Source organism: Arvicanthis niloticus, chromosome 9 (assembly GCF_011762505.2).
Source record: "Arvicanthis niloticus isolate mArvNil1 chromosome 9, mArvNil1.pat.X, whole genome shotgun sequence".
Classification (NCBI taxonomy): Eukaryota; Metazoa; Chordata; class Mammalia; order Rodentia; family Muridae; genus Arvicanthis; species Arvicanthis niloticus.
In genome coordinates, this window is record NC_047666.1 from 51,002,453 (window position 1) to 51,023,945 (window position 21,493).

The 21,493-nt window shown below is 47.0% G+C and overlaps 1 protein-coding gene across 4 annotated transcripts in view; it reads right to left on the bottom strand.

The window, feature by feature from the left end:
* The window catches only part of Srgap3 (SLIT-ROBO Rho GTPase activating protein 3), a 221,545-nt gene that overhangs the window by 96,816 nt on the left and 103,236 nt on the right, over positions 1-21,493 (bottom strand). For all 4 annotated transcript variants that reach the window (XM_076940219.1, XM_034512327.2, XM_034512325.2 and 1 more), the window contains exon 2: positions 10,557-10,749. In XM_076940219.1, coding sequence (XP_076796334.1) covers positions 10,557-10,749 — 193 coding nt within the window. The remainder of the gene's footprint in view (positions 1-10,556; positions 10,750-21,493) is intronic.

Here is a 21,493-nt window from a genome sequence, read left to right on the forward strand (position 1 = left end):
TTCATTGAAAGCACAGCCTCATGAGACCCCTGTCCCTTCCTCTCCTCTTCCTCTTCTACACTTCCCCGTTACAGGGCCATCAGCTCTGCTGTCCCATGCATTCACACCATGATATGCTGGGCCCTACAAACACAGGAGACCCAAAAGCCTAATGACAGACAGACCAGCACCTGCAAGACTGTGAGCCAAAAGAGAACGTTTCTCTGTATAAATTATCTCATGGAATTCCTTATAGTTACAGGAGGCTGCCTGATACATTCTGCCTTTAATTTCCATGCCTCACCCATCACCTTCCTGAGAGCTCTTAGAACACAGGTAATATTTCTGTTGTACTCTCTGTGTTCAGGGACCAGCAAGGTGTTGGCTGCCACAGAACAAATGCTGCAGCAGAATGGCCCTGAGAAAAGTTCTCATTTGTACTGGGTCTTGGAAGGTCAAATATGGAGCTTCCAATCAGGTCTGTGTGTGTGTGTGTGTGTGTGTGTGTGAGAGAGAGAGAGAGACAGAGAGAGAGAGACAGAGAGAGAGACAGAGAGAGAGAGACAGAGAGAGACAGACAGACAGACAGACAGACAGACAGACTAAACTCTATCAGGAAGCCTTGAATTCTGAGAATGCTACTAGAGGATTGTTGACAGTGAGGCTGGAAAGACAAGCTAGTGGCCCGACTACAGCAGATGTGCAGTGTCAGGTCAAAGCAGTTGGGGCCCTGCCACCCAGGACGCAGAGGTTTGAAGCCATGTTGTACACCAGCATAGTCTCAGGAACTTATGAAAATACCAGGACAAGGTGAATTCAGTGCTCTGGAGTGGAGCTTCATATCGGTGTTTTAAAACCTTCTTCAAAAGATTCTAATTTCCAGTTAGAGTTGGGAATTCCTGTTCCAGGACATAAGAAGTCACAGAGGTTATTTACAAGTATAACCGATGTGTGTTTTGGAAAAAAAAATCACTGAGGGAAAATTGGGTGGTGAGTAGGGTGGGTGGACATAATGGATAGATGTATGGATAGACGAATGAGATAGATATGTAGGTAGGTGGCTGGATGGAGTAGATACATGGATGGATGGATGGATGGATGGATGGATGGATGGATGGATGATATAGATGATGAGTGGATAGATGGATGAACAGGTGGGTAAGTGTGGACATAAACAGACAGGAGCACCACTCATGAAGGAATCCTAGTCCAGGTAGAGGGAGATGGTGAATGCTGAGTGGTGGCACTGGGACAACTGAGGTCTAAACAAACACTCAACAGGGAATGTTTTATCCTGAAGAGCTGCTGGAAACAAGAGTGGGAGTAAGAGAGAATGGTGACTCTGAAATTTGGCTTTTGGACAACTGGGAGGAAGCCAATGACACAGACTAAGGAGAGCTGCAGAGAAGGAAGCAGGTTTGGGCAGAGAAGACATCCCATCTCGTTTCCTACTGCTTCCTGGGTGGTGATGAAAATGAAAGGATTAAAGGAGAGATGCCATAATTGAGCTGTTACTGAAATTGCTTCAGGGGCTTAGCTCAATCTGCGATGCAAGAACTGAACAGCATCTGGGGAATTAAATGTGTAAAAATTATGGACGTTTCAGAGGAAAGCAAAAAGGCAAGTGATTACGAAAGGACTCGGAAGTGCGAGATTGACTTTAATGATGGCCTTTAATTAGGTTGCCTGGCCAGAACAAAATGGTAGAAGACAGGCAGAAAGAACAGAACCTGTGGGGTCAGGAGGTGGCATGGCCCATGACTGGGTTGTGGAAGAGTGTAGGAGGGAGGAGGAGGAGACGAAGGGGAGATGCAGGAGCAGCTACCTTGTGGGTGCATGCATTTACATGTGTTCACATGTGGGGGCATGCATTTGCACATGTTCACATGCACTAGCTAATCCAGGAGCTGTGTGTATAGAAGCTCAAATTCTCTTATGAGCCTCTGCCTGAGCCTTCCATTTAGTAAGAAACACAAAAGACAGGAGATGCTGCTGCGGCTTCATTAACGTACTCATGGAAAAAGACCGCAGAGCCTCCTCATACCAGATCCAGAAGTAAGGTGGTCATTGCTATTTTCTTTCAGAAAGCACTTTCTAGACTAGGGATCAAAGACTAGAGTAGACATTCCCAAGGCAGAGTCTTCTGAGTAGAGAAATATAACCCAAGGGCCAGCAAAAAGGAGAAAGGGGCATACTAGTAAGCTGAGGGGCCCCACATGATGCTTCAGGGTAAGACCCAGGGTGGCAAATTGTGCCTGGTGAATCTGGTGAATAAGGCAGAGACCAACAGCAAAAGGCCTTTAAGTATCATTAGAGTTTGAGCTTCATCCTGAGTCATCAGGGAGCTATAGAAGGCCTTAAAGTTAAAAAAATAAAAAATAAAAAAATAGTAAAGGGATGAACTGTCCATAGTGTGACCCTGAGAGGACAGGGGGTGACATCCAGGATGAAGAGAGAAGTTGGAGAATTCAGGGCCTGGGTATTGACTGAACTTGGGAAGCCAACAGAGAGGGTTTAGTATGGGAGCTGAGGAGGAATCCAGCATGACATCCATTTTCTGGTCGGGCACCCAGGGAAGTAGAAATAGCTTTTGGGGATTGAAGAAAGGGTTAGAGGTTTGACTGAGAAGGGAAACAACCCCCTCCCCTAGAGTTCAACAAGGCAGCAATCAGAGAGGCAACTCTCCCCACTCCTATGATGAGGAACAAGGAAGGGACAAGCAGGGATAGTGAACCTCTCTGCCTTCCAAGCCGCATGCCCACTCTGAAGTTCCACCAAGCGTGGGAAACAGCTAGCTCTGCCTTCCCATCTCCCCCCTGTCCTTTTTGCCACTCAAATGAGTAGGGCCCTGCTCAGGCCAACTAAATGCTGGGCACAGTGGCTTGAATGAGAAATGTCCTCTGTAGGCTCCTCTATCTGGACACTGGGTCTCCTGCTTAGGTGCTATATGGGAGGTGCAGCTTAGCTAGTGGAGAACCATCACTGGGCACAGGCTTTGGGGGGTATAGCCTCACCCCACAGCTCACGCTCTTTGTTTCATGTTTGTGACTGAAGACATGATCTGCCATCTTTCTGCTATGGTTGTCTGCTATCATGACTCCTCAGCCATTATGGACTCCTCTTTAAAACCCTAAGACAACAAAATAGGCTTTTTCTTACCTAAGTCACTTTAGCCATGGTGTTTATCATAGCAACCAAAAGCAATAAATCCACCAGGTGAGCTGTCTATAGCCAGGATTAGAGGTGGAGCTAGTCATTCTGTAGAAGGGTACCAGGCCCTCACCATCACCTCAGTGGGCCACCAATAAGAGCCACCAAGGTGAAACAGAAAGACACCTAGCCCTGGAAGGGGTCATCTCTTATGTCTACCTTCTATGGATGCAACCACGTAAAGATTGCCTATGCTTGTGGCCTAGCTACTCAAACCATGTCACTAAACACCAGAAAAGAGCTCTCTGGATCGTATTCAGTGGCCCATCTGTGCAATGCCTTTATGATGGGCATTCTGTAGGGCCAGGCTCCAAGATGGTCTTGAGCACGTATGTGCTCCACATAGTAGACGGTATGCTGAGGGAAGAGACAGTCACTGGAGGTGTCCCAGGTGAGTGTAGAATCAGATGGTCAGAAAGTGCTAGAATGAAGGAGCATGCTGTGCCATAAGGGCTCAGAGAAAGCGTCTTGAGACCTGACTTTGAGGTTTACTGAAGTGTCTATGAGGAGAGAGTTATGGTGGCCTTCTAAGAGGAATTAGAGGTGGCTAAGGGAAAGTACTAGAAGAGTGGCCTTCCTGAGGGCCAAGGAGTTTGGAGCATGCATTTAAGGGACTAAGTAAAGACAAGTGAAGTATAAGAAGCAAGAGACACAGGGGTGGAAGTGGTGGATAGTGAGGCTGGAGGGCCTGCAGGGCTGCTGGGTCCTGGAGTGCCTGCCACCTCAATCCCATGTACCATCCGCATTATGCTGGGACTGCAGAAAACAAGATCCAGAGCGCACGTGACAAATGGGGGTGGAGCATCCGGAACCTGTGCTTCCGCCTTTTCCTGGGGTCACCCGTTCTTTTACAAAATGGCGCCCGGGGCTAACCTCTAGCTCCCTCTGCTACCTTTCCTTGCTGCATTCCCCCTTTTAGAAGACATTAAAATGAAGGGAGCCAGCCTTCTCTCATCGCAGGCACACTAACTCTTCTGCTTTTCTCATCTTGCATCGAAGCCTGTCCCCGGCAGGCAGAAGCTGCTGAGCTAGGACATAAGGGCAGAACTTCCGCAGATGTATATATTTTCTTCTTTATGGCTAGAAACTAGCAGTGAACATTTCTGGTGAGTCACAGCTTGCTCGCTTTCTTTGGCTAAGAAAGGTGGGAATGAGGTTCCAAGAGACTGAAGCTAGAGAGGCCAAGCCTTGCCAAGCTGGTGAGTTAGGAAAATGAAATTAGCAGCAAGCTAGCTCTGCCAGCTTCCCGGCTGGGGGCTGGAAAATTCCGCTTAGCAAACAAAACCCAGATCCAAGCCTGCAGAACCCAGGAGGCACGTGGATCTAAACCCAATGTCCTGGGATCTTGGTATCTGGAGAGCATAAACCCCTGCACCTGATACCCACTTCAGGCACCAGATCCCCATCTTCAGTCAAGTCTTAAAATGAAAACCTTTGCCCAATTAGGAAACACCTGGGCAACCTCACGATCTCCTCTCATATGAACTTCTGTGCCTCAGTTTATCTAACAGGAAAATGGACATGACATGTGGTATATACAAAACCAAGCAAAAGAAGGGCCTACCCAAGGCTCATCTGGCCAGCTAGTTCATCCTTCAACTGAGTCCTGAGAACCCCACTGTGTCTGGCCTTCAAGTCCCTCCTCTGTCCTTTGGAGATGATGACACATGCTCTGACTTTCCATGTCCCACCAGCATTCTTAGAAAGATGCATGAGCTAAAGGTTGATGGGTGAATTTGCAAAGTATAAGGTTCTATATAATCCTTAAAGTCCGCTATAATTCTGCCTACCTAGGTGGATGGAGACTGAACTGAACTCCTACATAAATATTGTTCTTTAAATCTAATAATCATTCTTAATACAAAAATAGAGTGCTATTGGCACATAGATGAAACATATGTATATATACACACGCACACATTCACAACCTGGTTAATGCCTTGTAATTCGCTGATTATAATCTCTGAGGGTTCCAGGGAACATGCGTGGGAGCCGTGAGAACCACATGGAAAACTAAGAAGAGGAGAAGGAGCTGTAGCCAGCACAAGGAGCCCCAAGAGCCCCGCCACAGAAGAGAAAAGGACAAAGTGGTGATGAAAGGTGGACGGTGGAGGATACGGAAGGTGGAAGGCAGTGGCTGACAGACGAGGGAAAGTGGATGATAGAGAAGAAGAAGATAATGGGGGTGGAGGATAGAAGACAGAAACTAGACGTAATGCAAAGTAGCTGTGATGAAAAACACATGGCAGGAGATACAGGCGATGAGCTGATGGATGGGCCAAGAGAGAAGGTGGAAGGTAGATGCTGTACAGAAAAGAAGATGGCGGTTGAAAGATAGAGACAGTGGAGAAGATAAAAGGTGGGGAATGGAAGAGGAGGTGACAGTGGAGAATACAGAGGTGCAGGAAAGTAAGAGAGATGTTGGAGGTGATGGGTGGTGGACAAGGACAATAGGATCTAAACATGCTAGACACTGGAGCTGACAAAAGCTGGAGGGGGCAGGTAAAGGTGAGGGAAGATGATAATATATTCCTTCTGTAAGGAAATGGACCCCAGTGTGAGTTGGTGCTGACATCAGGATTATGGCATCCCAAAACCCAAGCTCAGTATCTGCCTTTCATTTTAAATGTGTGTGTGTGTGTGTGTGTGTGTGTGTGTGTGTGTATAACACCTACTCTTTCTCTCTATGCTTTATTCCCCTGAGGCAAGGTCTCTCACTGAACCTAGAGCAAGGTTGGCAAGCAGCCACGGTGATCCTCCTGCCTCCACCCTCTCTGTAGCTGTTAAACACACGTGCAACCACACCTGGTCTTTATGTGGGTTTTGTGAATTTGAGCTCAGGTCTTCATGCTGGAACAGAGAATTTCTTACCCACAGAGTCATCTCCCCAGTCTGTTGTCCTTTTCTGAAAGTATTTCATAAAGAGCTTTTCCTAGTCATGGTTTTCTTTCAGTAAATGCTTGTCATAAATAGAAGGTAACTGAGAGAGGTAATTACAAGGGAAACAAACAGCATTATGTATTCTTAGGCTGGTGCTGAAGCCTGAGGTTTGCTGGAAGATTAGAGAGGTGTTACTAGTGCAGGAACATCAAGGAGGCTTTCTTCACAAAGCTAAAGAGAATTTAAGTTATAGGTCAGGGAGAGCCAGTGAGCCTTCCATTCTACATTGCATTATGACAGAGAAGAGACAGCGAGACACAGAGGCAGAGATAATCATAAAGAGACAGGGAGATAAGAAATGCCCCTCTTGCTTTCAAGTACCTAGGGGATGAAGATGGCAGGCCAGATCTACAAACTGTATGGTTCTTTGCAAATCTGACCTTAGCTCCGTGAGACCCACAACTAGCCCAGCCAGAACAAGGCTTTTCACAAGAGCCTTTCCCAACCCCTGATGCCCACACAGGTCTGCTTAGATAGATGACTCTCAGCAAGCACTAACCCGGGCAGAGAGCTGAGGGAATGGATCTGCCGTGTGGCAGCCCAGCCAGAGGCACTTTTGCATTTGGAGTCTGCTAAACTAGGATTCGAATCCTGCCTGAGCCACCTGCAACTACAGCTGTGTCCTAGGCAAGTTAACTTCCCTAAACCTTATTAGTTTCAACTAGGAAAATAAAGAATTATCTGTCCTGCATGACAAAACATCTATCATGTAGGTGGCATAAGATGCCCGCTATTCACCTGGGAGAGCATGTAGCACAAGGTAAGGTAGGTGTGAGGGAATCTGGAACAGCTTATTGCTGTGATTCTGGCCACTGAGCCATCATAACAATCAATAGAGACACAAACCCAACCTAAGGGCTTCCTCGCCCCTTCTGCCCAGACCTCTTCACCCTGGAGCCTCTACACACCAGTCTCAAATTACATATTGCAAGAATGCTTCTCTGTCCAGCAATAGCCCACAAGGCTAAATCTCAATTTTACTGTCGTTCTAGAGACACACTGCAGCTGTGAAAACCATGATACTTTTTCTCCAATAAAAATCACTTTCTTAAAAATGAAGCCAGTTGTTCTCTGGAATTCTCTCTCTCTCTCTCTCTCTCTCTCTCTCTCTCTCTCTCTCTCTCTCTCTCTCTCTCTCTCTTGCTTGGTGAAGCTGGAAGACACTCCCAACTGTTCTGGCACTGAGAATCTCCATAGAATACTATGCAGCATCTAGCCAAGCACTGTCCAGCTCTTCCCAAACTCTGGCTTTTCCCCCAAATATTTCTAATGTGTTTGAACAGAATTCCCTGCTGCTTTTCTCTGTGGTCCACAGCATCACTTAACCCTGGACAAAGGATTGTCATGAGGCATATTCCCCCTGAAAGGCAAGAACTACCCCAAACTAAAGGAATAGGAATAAAAGGGGCCCCAAATACAGAGCACTATCTGAGAAGAACGTCATTACACTTTGGCATTTGTGCACAGCAGAGCTTTGCAACAGGGATCCCGGGGAGAGCTACTTTGTAAAGTGTAACTACTTATCTTGGGAGGGAAAAGTCTATTGCCAGCTAGCTTTCAGATGGAAGACAACAGGCTTGCTTAGCACAAAGCTCTCCCTCAGCCTTCCACACACTGTGCTGGCACACTGAGCATAGTGGCTTATGCCTTTACTACCAGTCCTCAAGAGTCAGAAGTGTGTGAATCTCTGAGTTCAAGGCCAGCATAGTTTACATAGCAAGTTCCAGAATAGACAGTGATTCCCAAATACAGAATTGGTCACAGAAATTCTCTGTCTCTCCAGACCTAGCCCATTTGTTTGGACCAGGCCACCCATCTACCTGAGAAGCAGGGTCAGGCTCCTCCAGGCCTGCTCCGGAAAGGACCATGCTGGTGACAAGGAAGGCCAGCACAGCCTATGAGAACTATTTGTCATCTAGAAAACCATCAAAGTGGTTGGTCACCAGAACCCCCAGAAAGGCTTGCTGAAGTCCCAGAGCTACTGATGCAGAGGCTAGGCGAGCCCTCAGACTGCATTTTGGACAAGCTGCTTCTTCTTCTTCTTCTTCTTCTTCTTCTTCTTCTTCTTCTTCTTCTTCTTCTTCTTCTTCTTCTTCTTCTTCTTCTTCTTCCTCCTCCTCCTCCTCCTCCTCCTCTTCTTCTTCTTCTTTTTCTTCTTCCTCTTCCTCTTCTTCTTCTGTCACACCGAATTGCTCAGAATACTGTTTTCTTTTTTAGTTTTGCTAATTAACTTTTTTATTGAATATTTTCTTTATTTACATTTCAAATGTTATTCCCTTTCTCGGTTTCCCCTCCAGAAACCCCCTATCCCATCTCCCTCCCCCTGCTTCTATTAGGGTGCTTCCCCACCCACCCATCAACTCCCGCCTTCCTGCCCTGGCATTCCCCTATACTGGGGCATCAAGCCTTCACAGGACTAAGGGCCTCTCCTCGCATTGATGCCTGACAAGGCCATCCTCTGCTTCATATGTGGCTGGAGCCATGGGTCCCTCCATGTGTATGCTTTGGTTGGTGGGTTAGTCCCTGGGAGCTCTGGGGAATCTGGTTGGTTCATATTGTTGTTCTTCCTATGGGGTTGCAAACTTCTTCAGCTCCTTCAGTTGAACAAGCTTCTATGTGGTCACGCCTGATACACTATCCCTTTGGTGGTCCCCATTCTCCAGATAGAAGTCAAGTTCACATGGTCTTCACAGCAATGCAGTGCCAAATAATTTCATCAGTTTGAGGAAGTCAAAAGACACACTCCCCTCTATGGCAACTCTAACTACCACTGTTATTCAGTCAACATTTGCACCAACCATGGGTCAGGCCTTCCCAGGTACTAGAAATTCACTTGCCAGCCATCCTCTCTGTCATTTCAGTCTTTGAAACCCAATGCATATCCACAAGGGATAGACCAAGGCCTCAGCCCAGCCTACTCGCTTTGCATCATTCCCGTTAGCCACCCTTCCTATCTCAGGTCAGTGCAGGACAGCAATCTGGAACCACCTCTGCTCTGCTCAACCATCCCCAAGGGAGACCTGAGAGCCAACAGCAGGCCCTGTGAAGGTCAGAGAACAACTTGTGAGGGTTAGTTTTCTCCTTCTACCATATCGGCTCTGGGAATGGAAGTCAAGTTATCAGGCTTGCCAGCAAGCCCCCTTAGCTGTTAGGCCACCAGGACAGCCCCTAGGCCTTTCTTTAAATCAAGTGCCACACAGAACTTGATGCAGCTAAGTCTGGCCCTAAATTTAGCACCTTCCACAACTGTAAACATCCCCAAAGCCCAGGCAGATTGGGAAAAGCTTGTGCCTTAGGGGAAAGTGGTCCATAGCTCAAAAGTAAAACAAACCCCAGGACTCTCCTCCAGCCTTGAAAAGCAACCTGGCAGCTTGAGCACCCTTAAGTGAAGAGTCTGGGACGCCTGGCTTCTCAGGACATTCAGGCTGAAGGACCAAAGCACAGCACAGATCCCTATGAATGGAAGCAGTACCCTAGGGTCAAAGGTTGTGTTATCTTGGCCAGAAAACTCAACTTCTAAAAGCCATCAGAGCTGGTTCACCACATTAGCATCATGTAGAGGGTCTACCCCAGCTGCACTGGCCTGGGTGACCCCCTAATTAGACTTTCATAGTGTGACAAGCAGCCCACTTGGCCCGACTGCCAGCTGGGGCTCCCATCCATCTGGTGGCTGAGTTAATGAACCCTTGAGGGGCTCGCAGGGCTCATTACTGACAAGGTGAGGGAATGAGAGATCCCGGTGTCCTCGAGGCCTGCCCTCTTCCCTCTCCCCCATGCTCACACTTAGGATGTGAGGGGAGACGATTTCAAATCAAGAGGAAGTGTGGGCAAGTGATGAGACCCGCTGTGCATGCCCCTTGTGGACAGCTTCAGCAACAACTCAGAGTGTAAAGAGAGGTCTTCAAACCTGCCAAGTCCGACAGAGAGCCTTGGGACTGGGAGCTCAGGGTGTGAGCAGTTGGGGGTGGGGGGCTCTAGGTTTTAAATAGTAAGGTAGGAAAGTGTTTAAGTACCGAGGTCCTTCGGAACAGCAAGAAAGGGGGATGGTCTGTGGACTTGGTCCATGAGAAGACATTCTAAGGGCATAGTAGGCAAGCTGGTACCCAAGTAAAACCCAACTAGATAAAGCCAGGATGTGCTGAAAGGAGGTACAGAGTCCCAGCTGGACATAAACGAACGCAGCTCCAAGTCATTCATCTTCTGTCTACTGCACCCTTCTGCATGGAAGCCTTTACTTGGTACATGAGGACAGCTCCTGGAGGCAAGAGGAGGCTGAAGAACCTTTGCAGGATTCTGCAGGACCTTGCAGGTCAAGGCCCAGTCCTGGCCTCCTCCTCCAGTTTTGGCCTCCTTCACCAATTGCATCTGCCAACAACCCTCCTGCCCAGGGCCGCCTCCCATCCCAGGACCCGCAGCCAACTTCTCACTTGAACTGATGCTCCCGGGAGCTTCGAATCTTGGAGGAGAAGCGCTCGGCCAGCTTCTCCAGGCTGCGCGAATACTCCAGCTCGATCTCAGCTTTCCTGCGGAAGAACTCCTGCAAGTCTTGCAACAGCTGCAGCCGTGACTCTGACTGCTGCTCCAGGCATTTGAACTGCTCCACCAGCTGCGTGCGGATCTCTGTGGGAGGCAAGGACCTGACCATCAGGCAATGGCATTGGACAGCAGTGACCCATACCCCCCTCCTCTCCCCAGAGCCCAGCCAGAGCCCCAGTTTTTGCCATGCTGAGATTTGGCATGGCCTTTCTGCTATACAGTCTAACCTACTGTTTTTCCAAACTCCAGTCACCCCAAGTCGCTGCTGATATTTCTGCCTACTGCTCAGGCCACTGGCTACATTGTTACTCCACATGACTGGAGGATTGACTAACTTTCTCAGTGTAATCAGTTTGCTTAGACTAAAAAGCTATATAGTAAGCGCCACAAAGGGGGGGGGGGGTGCTTACAGCATAGGATATCAGAATTAAGTTCTATGAAAACAACAGCTTTTTAAATCCTATTTATTAGGGTTTGTCGAAGGGCCAGAGGCCTTGCCCAAGAGGCTTGTTCTTTGTCAACAAAAAGGAAGTGGCTCAGGGAGAGTTGTGAGGGCATCAGAATGCACCTGGAGTTCCAGAGTTTCTCTGGGTCATGTCTGTTCTGCCTTCTGTTCCCCTAAGCTCCATGTGTAAACATCTTAAGTGTAAACATCTTAAGTACCACTAAGAACCTGGTCCACACTTGGGGAAGGATTGACTGGTCCAACTGAGTCTGGGCAACCAGGGGACCATTCAAAAGCTGGGAGTCAAGCTAAAACAAACAAACAAACACCTTACCAGAGTCCTTACAGCCTTTAACAACCTTAATGTGACCTGATATCCTACAAATCACAGCCCATCATTTTGTCAAGCCCTAATACTGTCACTGCCACCATTCAGGTGCAGCCACTCCCCTTCCTGGGTCCTCAACAGATGCAGCTCTGCAAGACACCCAGCTTGCACTTCACTCACAACCTTCTCAAAAAAATACCCTAGGCTACCCTCTGCCTAAGGGTTGTATCTAGCTCTTTAGCATGGACTTGAGTGTTCAGGATTCCCCTTCCACCCTCCATGAATTTTGTAATTCACTCAAACTCATCCTTGAATGGTACAGCGTCCCCTTCCTACTCCCACCACCACCACTACCACTACCCCCCACCATCATCATCACCATCATCGTCATCATCAGGAAGGGGTCTGCAAACTGGCACAGACCCACCTGGGGATATAGATATAACAAGAGTTCTCAAGGGGTCTGCAGACTGAAGTATGGGAAAGTCCACATGAGAGCCTCATGTCCCCCGCTACGCTTCCCAGTTCTGCTGGACAATGCCACACCTTTCCCACCTCATTCTTCACAATGGTCCTGTTCTCTATTTCCTGAAGAAAAACTAAGGCCACATTCATTCAGAGTCTAACTATGATGGAAGTACCCAAAATGGCAAAAATGTGTCTCAAAAAGAACCATTTCAAATATTGGTATTAGAAACCCTTCCTCAGGCTAGGCCTGGTGGCTCATGCCTTTAATCCCAGCATTTGGAAGGCAGAGGCAGACAAATCTCTGTGAGTTCAAGGCTAGCCTGGTCTAACAAAGCGAGTTCCAGGACAGCCAAGGCAACACAGAGAAATCCTGTCTTGAAAAACAAACAAGCAAAAGAGAGAACCTTCCTAGATTCAAAGTGCCACAAACCCTCTACACTCAAATAAATAAATAGTAAATAAATAAAATATAACTTCAAAAGTCAAAATATCAGTTCAATTTGTGTGTAAGTTAAAAAGAAATAGGATGATCAATTTATAAGTTTTAAGTATGAAACAATATTAAGATAAAATTCTGTGAAGGGAATTATGGATTCAGAAAGATAAAATGATATAAGGAGTTTTAGGTTCTCTTCAATGGACAGTTGGGAATACTGACATACTGCAGAATTCTTCCTCTGGCAATTCCACTCCCTGATAAATACCCAAAGAGTCAGTGCTTATGTCCAATAATGAAGCATTAGAAGTAACTGCAAAAGTCCAATAAGAATGGAAGCGGTATTCTCAGTGAGGTATTTTTCAGGGGACTGCTACATGGTAAGAAAGTATGGGCTGCATACGGCATAGCATTAAAATGCAAAGACTGTGTGCTTATTGACCCAGCCAGGAAAAAAATGAGACCAGGAAAGGAGGTTTACAGTAGTAGAGAGAAGTCATCACCTTTAGAGGGATGCTGACCCAGAAGAACACAAGGTTGTCGTCAGGGGTCTGAGCATGCCCACACGCCTTGATCTGGGCAGTACATGGGTCCGATGAATGGCGCTGCACCCCATCTGTGCATTCTTCTAGATTATGTAAGAGTTCTCAAAAAGACAACTTTTTTTAAATTGCAATCTTATTGAGCTTTGGTTTGCTCTACTTTGAAGAGAATGGTGTAATGTTATTCTAAAATGTTAATATTTAAAGCATGGCAGAAATATAACCTCTGTTAACTACTTACATTTAGACAGAAACATTTTATATGTCAACTAAAACAGTGGAACAGCAGAGACTTTGGGGTTCATCCTGAGGGTAGACAGTAGGAGGCCCACACTGCTGCTCTGCAGCCCTGGCAGGAGGGTCTCCTTCCAGCAAGGCCTGGTGGACCCACTGGCTCCACCACCATCCCCAGTGCACCATGGGACTCCTGGAATCACAGACTGTCAGGACTGGCTTTGGATGATGGCTGTTACCACTCTTGCAAGCCCTATCTGAGATCCCTGCAAATGAAGTCCAAGCTCTGAGCCTGCATTCTCCCAGCACAAGCAGGGCCATCAGGACAGCAGCACCTGTCCAGCAAACTGCTATTGATGCTTATGACCCTCCTCTGGGCAGCCCGCAAAGACCCTGAATGTGAGCATCTCATGTGACATACAGGCATACATACAAACACACATGCTCATCAACACACAGATAAACACAAAGTTCATACACAGAACCATAGTGCATGCCACATAGGCAGCATGCCACATAGCGGTTAGATAACCACACACTATTTACCAACCTCACATCCCAGACACACTTAGGCAAAAGTCACATGGTTACTTGTCCCATGCATGCACACACACATCACATTCACTTACATGCACACACACCACATGCATACACATGGCACACAAACATAAATACATGTACACACATATACCACATGCATACACATATATGTACCACATGTACCCATATATACACATGCCCCACATATAGATACACATATACACATGTGCGCACAACATATACACTTGGTGTGGCTCTCACTCACTATCAGCTTTTACACACATACACATAGATTGTGGCTCTTGCTCACCATCCGTTTCTACAGAGGATGAACAGAAGCTTTATGTAAACTGAGCTCAGAGGCTTGGTGAAGGTTATATTATGCTCTATGAACTGTCATCAGCTGCACAGGCATGTGCATAGGCCCATGTGTGTAAATGGATAAAATGCTGTCACTCACATGAGACTCAGATGCTGTATCAACCCATAGCCATGACAAACTCTTTCGCATATTCCTCTACCAACTTCCAGACCCTTCACTGCCAGAATCATCTGGATGATGCTATCGTTTCAAGGGTTCATGTTCTGTGGGTGTTTCCTTCATGTAAGCCACAGGGCATCCTTAGAAGGAGGACAACTGCTGGTAACCCCAACTTCACCCCCTGTAAGTGAGGGGGTGGTGGCTTAGAGAACACCATCAGGCTATGGTCCTAAAAGCAAAGCCAAGCTAGGAGTCAAACTCACTTCCCTCGGAAGGTGACAGCTTTGGACACCACAATAAACTGGAATCCACTCTCGGTGTTGGTGTTTTTCATGTTAAAACAAAACAAAGGGCAGCCCACTTCTAAGTCCTGCATCTTCCTCCCAGCATCCTCTGCATAACAAGATGCCCCTTATTAGAACGGCTGCTGGGCAGAGTCGGCTTGCCAGTGTTCTCATGTTTTACAGGAAAGGCTCATAAATCATACTGTAATGACAGGAGACAGTCTGGAAGGGGCAGAGACACCTCCCCCAGTGCACACAGCCAGCTGGAGCCTCCAGAGCACAGCACACAGGGAACCTTCTGAGTCTGGCTAATAGGAAGTCAAGGTGTCTAGTAATCAGAGACCACCCTTCTATTGCCCTCTGCAGCCTGTCCCTGCTCAGTAACCCTGGAGGAGTTGGTTCCCCATCTCCCGATTTCTGTGTCCCCTCCACAAGGCTGCTAGGAGCAGGCTAGACCCTAGCTTTTCGCCTTGACGATTTCAAAGAGGGGAAAGTCAAATTAAATCAAATGGAACCTGCTCCCTAGGCACAGCCTTGTGCGGTAGATGTTCCCTGACACCTGCTGAGGGAAGCCATCCAACCAAAGCATGGCACAGTGAGATAGAAAAACAAAGAGGGTGAGGCAGGGAGAGAGAGGGGTTGGGGAGTTGGGACAGGCTCTAACCTCAGACCCTCTAGGCTGGAGACAACACCCCTGACCACTCAGGACAGCCTTCTAGTTCTACCATCAGGGATGTGAAGCTCAGAGAAGAGGCCAGACTAATCCTACAGCCCAGGTCTCAGGAAGCAGTCATCTCCTGACTCTCCTGATACACTTCTCAGCATTCCCCATTGCTTATAGGGTAAAGGCCACATGTCAGTGGCATTCAGTGCTTAAGAATCCACAGTTTCCCAACCTAGTCAAGTCCCAGTTCACTCTCCAGGCCACAGTCTCACCAAATCTGTCACCCACAGCAATAACCATGCCTAGGCACCAAGTCATAGCCACAGCCTCCTAAGCAAAAAAGATCCATGGGATTAAGAATTCTAATTTTTCTTAATGAATAAACAACACTAGAGTAAATTCAGGTTTGCCCAAAGCTTGAACAGAAGGCACAGAGAATGTCTCTCTCCCCCTCCCCTTGTAGAGTTTCTCTTCTCACTGATATTTTTACTGGTCCTCTACACTTGTTACCACAGAAGAACTAGCCCAGATACACTCTCGCTTTGAGCCCATATTTTATTTTGGGGTTTTTTCTTGGTGCTCTGTCTTCTGAAGATTCAGACAAGGCTGTAATTGACAGGGGTCACCATTATCGCTCCATGCAGCACAGTTTCGTGGCCCTCAGAGTCCCCTGTGGTTTGCCTAGTCATCACCCTTTCTGTCCCCCTTCCTGTGCCCATCCTTTCCTCTTGTCTCCCCAATCTTACATTTCCCAGAGTGTCTAGAGCTGGACCCTTACAGACGGCAGCTCTCCTGACCATCTCTGTCTCTCAGCAACACATTTAAAATGCTCCTATATCATTTTGTAACTTGGTAGTTCAGTTTTTTTTATCATAGAATAATAGTCTGATGTACAGGTGACTGTTCTGTTTATTTGCTTATCTTCTGAAGGCCTTGTTGAGGGCTTCCTATTGTGGGCAACTATGAGACCCATCACAAACCTCTGAAGGAATGTGTTTGAATAAATGTACATCATCAATTCATCGGGGCAAAATATCTTTTAAAAAAATGTGATTCATGATGGTGCACACCTTTGATCCTAGCACTTAGCAAACAAAGGCAGGCGTCCTCTATGAGTTTGAAGCCAGCTTGATCTGTGTAGCAAGTTCTAGCCCAACCAGGACTATACAGTAAAACTCTGTCTCAAAACAAACACACACACACACACATACACACACACACACACACACACACACACACACACACACACACACACACACACACACACACAACCAAACCAAACCAAACCAAACCAAACCAAAAAAACCTCAAAAACCAGAAAAAGGAAAAAAAATTAATTTTTGAGAATTTTTTAGGTTTATAAGGAGAAAAAAGGAACCTCAGTTTTCTCAAATTTTTGGGTTAATTTCTTTCATATGTATGAGTGTTCTGTCTGCATCTGTGTATGTGCACCACACGAATGCCTGCTGCCTGCCCATAGCAGTCAGAAGAAAGCAATGATCCCCGAGAACTAGAGCTACAGTTGGTTGTGAGCCCCCATACAGTGCTGGCAGCAGAACCTGGGTCCTCTGCAAGAGCAGCAAGTGCTCTAAACCAATGAGCCATCTCTTCAGCCCCAAAGAACTATATTATTCAATAGAAAAATAAACGGCACATTTATAAATGTTTAACATGGTTGTCTCCAGCTGTATTCACTTTCTCCAAGTGAAAATGTTCTTATCCTATTTTCAGTCCCATAAACTCCAGTCCAAAAATACTGAACCGGGTCTACGAGAGGGTTCATCAGGCAAAGGGGCTTGCCACCAAGCCTGACAATCTGAGTTCAATCCTTGGAACCTACATAGTGACAGGAGAGAAGTAGCCTGTAAGGTACACACACACACACACACACACACACACACACACACACACACACACACAGCTGCTTAGATTTGCTTCATCATAACCCTGAGCTGGGGGGATGGAGGATGGAAGTTTTAAGTCAAACAGAGCTGGCCCTGACTAAGTTAACTCTAGAAGCTTAGCTGTTGTGGTGGATGGATGTGTGGGAGGGCACCATGATAGTGCTCGCTTTACTTACTCTTGTTATTGGTTGAAATTTTCCATAAGAAAGAAGAAGAAAACAGTAGCCCTACCCAGAACTTGATGCCAAGCTGAGCTCTGGTGAACAGGTCTGGCGGGGAAGCCTGCCAGCTTGCCTGCAGGCTCAGGGCTGAGCCTGCAGGAACCCTCTTGAATAATGAACAGGTACCAGAATACCAGCTAAAAAGGCAGTGCCCTGTGAGCCTGGTCTTGAGAACGAAAGGGTCATCCTGAAACCCCTGCACCAAAAGGCTTTTCATGGTTTGAACATTCCAAACAGCAAGATTGTGTGCCCTGTATCCGGTCTCAGTTCCCCAGTCAGGATGGCAAGCTGGTAGGGTCTCATGTGCATCTTTCCTGGTCGTAATGATGGTGGCTGCTTGTATTACCTGTTCTGTGGATGAATCTGCTAAGACTTGGGAGAAGAGACTTGCCCAGACCCAGGGCTCATAGGGATTAAGGGACAGATAAGATCAGGGTGTGTCCCCCAGGGGTCCTTACTGCTTTCCCTTCCAGAGATCATACCTCACTTTCTGTCTCCACCCTACACTCCACTGTCACTGAGGTATGCCTGGGCCTGTCCATCACAATGCATCCTGACTTAGAGGTCCTCAGCTCTGTGGGAAAGCAAAGCAGGCTTGGGGGTCGCCCATTCACTTAGTCAGCTTCGAGCTAGAACAGGTTTCCTTTCTGAAATGGAGACCATATATCCAGCCCTGTATTGTTGGGGAAAAAAAACAAAAAACAAAACAAACAAACAAACTAACTAAAAAGAAAAACCACCTCAGAGAAGTGTCCTGAATCCCTGCTAGGCATCTGTTAGCACTACATCACCCAACTCAGTCGGCAGTAGCTATGAGCTATGGGTGGCTATGTTGTTTTTACATGTATGATGTGTGTGTACATGTGACGACTCAAGGGTGAAGTATTCCTTGACTGTGCTCCACCTTATTTATTGGGGCAGGATGCCTCGCTGCACTCAGAGCAACCCATTTCACCCAGAATGCCGAGCTAACTTGCTCCAGGGGTGCCCCTTCTCCGTCTCTTACACAGTAAAGTTGTAGGCAGCTTGCTGGCATTTACATCGGTTCTAGAGATTCAAACTCTGCTCCTCATGCTTGAATGAGAAGCACTTTACGTGCGGGCTCATCCCCTAGCCCCAGTCCTTAATTTTATTAAAATCAAGTCCATTCTTCCAGCACACGCTCCTCTGTCTCAAGCTCTCAGACTCACATGTGCCTTGTGACAAGCATAGCATAGACTATTTCATCGCTAGGAAGGCCCTCATTTAAGATTCAATAGAATTTACTCATTATACCCATTTCCTTGAATAGAAACAAAGGCCCAGAAAGGGCAGGACATACTGGATTTTATGACTCATGTGTGCGCATATGCTCAGACAAGAGCAGATAGTGGGTACCAAAACCTCCTGGAACAACAGGTTAATGAAGACCCTTACTGCCCAGCCCAAAGCCAAGTATCCTGACAGGGTCCTCTGCCCTCCCTACTAACCCGAGGGAATGGTGTGACAATTCATCCAGCCAATGTCACAGAAAATTACTTATCTTTACCAGGTGTACACTATAAATCTTGGGTGTCCAGTCACTATAGAGGGCAGGTAACTCTACCTGTCCTGCAGGGTTGTTGCCAGTAATAGACTAGAAATAACATGCCAGACACTTAGGAGGGGACTGTGGCCTGACATAGTATAAGGGGTATGTGCTCAGCGGCTCTGGGGACAGCCCCCTGGCTGGCTTCTAAATCTGCCTGCCAATGATGAGAGTTTATACGTGCATAAAGCATTTCACACAGGACCTGGCACATAGTAGGGATACAGTGAAGGAAACATCATGCTGCCATGTGTACAATGAGTACCAAAGGTTCTGGTCACAAAGCTATCCCCCAGGGTCCCCTTCCATCTCAGTTGTCCACAGCCCCACGGGAGGATTATATGATCCCACAACTACCCTTTCTCCAGCCTCCCTTACATAGAGATGCAGCTTTCCTTTGGCAGCCCCCTGACCATTCCCTCCAGCTCTGTGGCCTCCCTGGCAACCAAGGGCCTCAGCTGCAAGGTCCCAGGCAGCTGCTGAAACAGTTACCCTGGCAACCTGGGCCCAGGCCCAGATGCATCTGCTTTGTCTTTGAGCAGCAGGGAGCAGCCTAAGAGACCAGGAGAGTACCCCTCTGTGAGTTGGTCCCTTCAGAATCTCTGCATGGGCTTGCACTTTATATTGCCTCCTCCCCCTCCTTCCTCTGAACAAGGATCTCTATCTTCCTCCGTTAGCCTTTACCAAGCCAGGTAGGTTAACAGCCACTGCCACTCTGACCAAGGAAGAGGAAGAGATGGCTATCGTACCATTTCATCAGTGAAAAAAACTGAGGTCCAAAAAAAAAAAAAAAAGAGCAAAGAATTTACAGGCTCTGCCAGGTACTCCCAGGGTTTAGCTAGGCTCCCAAGACTTCCAAAGGAATCAGCCCCAAAATGAAGCTGTTTCTCTAGCCTGAATAAATGGGCCACTGGGTGCTATAATAGTCAAAGCTGAGTCTGACATTAAACTTGGCTGCACTCAGTCAGAGCTTGGCCTGGACACTGTCAAGTCCTGTGACCTCGAGCAAGCCAGTTCATCTCTGGCCTGTGGTTTTCCCATTTGCAAACTGGAAGGAATTAAAAGCAGGCATTTGTGGAGTTCAGTATTTTCCATGAATTTATGCTACAGCCCTGGAAGACAGCTTTCTGTTTCGAGGAGGAGAACGAGGCACAGGCATGAAGTGGCTTGCCTGGCTTCAGCTAACACTTTAATCTTTGGATTGCCTGTCTTATATCACGTGCCAGAGATGCTTCCCAAATATCTGTCAGGCATGCTACCCATCAGTCTGCCCTTACCTCTATCATTCTGTAGGGAAGTGGATGATTTAGGCCTACAAACTGCAGAGGCTTTGTTGAAATATCATCTGCTTGCAGCTTTCTGAGGAGTGGAATACACATAAGTTGGGGAGGCCCTGAATAATATAAATCTACATTTACTGTTCCACTTCTCACCCTCACCCCAAAAAGGAGGCATGGTCTGTGGGCTAGCATTATACACTAATAATGGTTATTTTGTAATGATGATGAAGACATTAACTAGGAAGATCCATCCTCATCTAAAAGAAAGTGGTATAATCCTCATGGTCCCCACACTCAAGAATTAGCATTTCATATAAGTCTGTGGAGATGAGGAATAGGAGATCCCCACTTCCCACAACCATCCAAAACAGGGAGATCCAGTTCTGCAGTTCCTGCAAACAAGAAGCAGCAAAGAGATACCATCAAAATCTGATGAGGTAGGAGAGAAACATCTGTGCTGTGTCCAAATAATAGCCAGTCCTTGCCATGAAGTCAGATTTCCCTGACTTCCAGATGTTCAATGAAAGGCAAAAGACAGACAGGGAGAAGTCAGGCCTCCCCTTGCCCAAGTCCCTGAGTTAAAGTAGCTGTGATCAATCTCAACAGGAGATTAATATTCAGGACTCTGATGCCCAGTGGTCCCTAAAGGATTAGATGCATTGAAATGAGAAAAAAATGAGACATTAGTCCTTAATGTTGAGAGCATCCAGCTGTGGCCTCTGCATCAGGGTGCCTCACTTTGTGTGGCAGAAGCCAGGAGGGGAGGGGAGGGCCAGCCTGGAGGCTTCTGATCTTCCCCAGACCTCACAGCTGTCCTCAGGTGATCTCTTTAAGAAAGACTTGTCCTAGACTTACTTAATTCATGGGTTATTTGGTTGGTTGTTTGGTTTCATTTGTTGGGAGGGGGTTTCAAGACAGGGTCTCTCACTGTGTAGCTCTGGCTGTCCTAGAACCCACTATGTAGATCAGGCAGGCCTTGAACTCAGAGTGTTCCAGTTGCCTCTCCCTCTCAAGTGCTAGGATTAAAGGCACGCATCACTACACTGGGCTTAATTCACATTTTTAAGTCGTTGCTCTTTTGACTTATTTTTCAGTACTAGGAATCGAACGTAGGACTTCTCAAAAGCTGGGGAAATGTCCTCACTCTGAGTTGCATCTCCAGTTCATTTTCATTTTTATGGGATGTGCTCTAGTATTTCCATTGGTGGAGAAGGGGGCGGCTGTAAAAATAAATCAGCAAATACAAAATAAGGTTAGTAAGTCCTCTAGGATTCTGTAGCCCGAGATCTGCTTTCTTTTTTGATAGAAGGTTGGCAAGGGTGAGTGTCGAAAACATTGGGGAAGCAAGCAGAGACTATGTTAGGTAATCAGAGAGGTGGAGGGCAACCTGAGAAAGGGAAGAACTGTCCGTTTGTGTGAGCCACTGAGGCCACC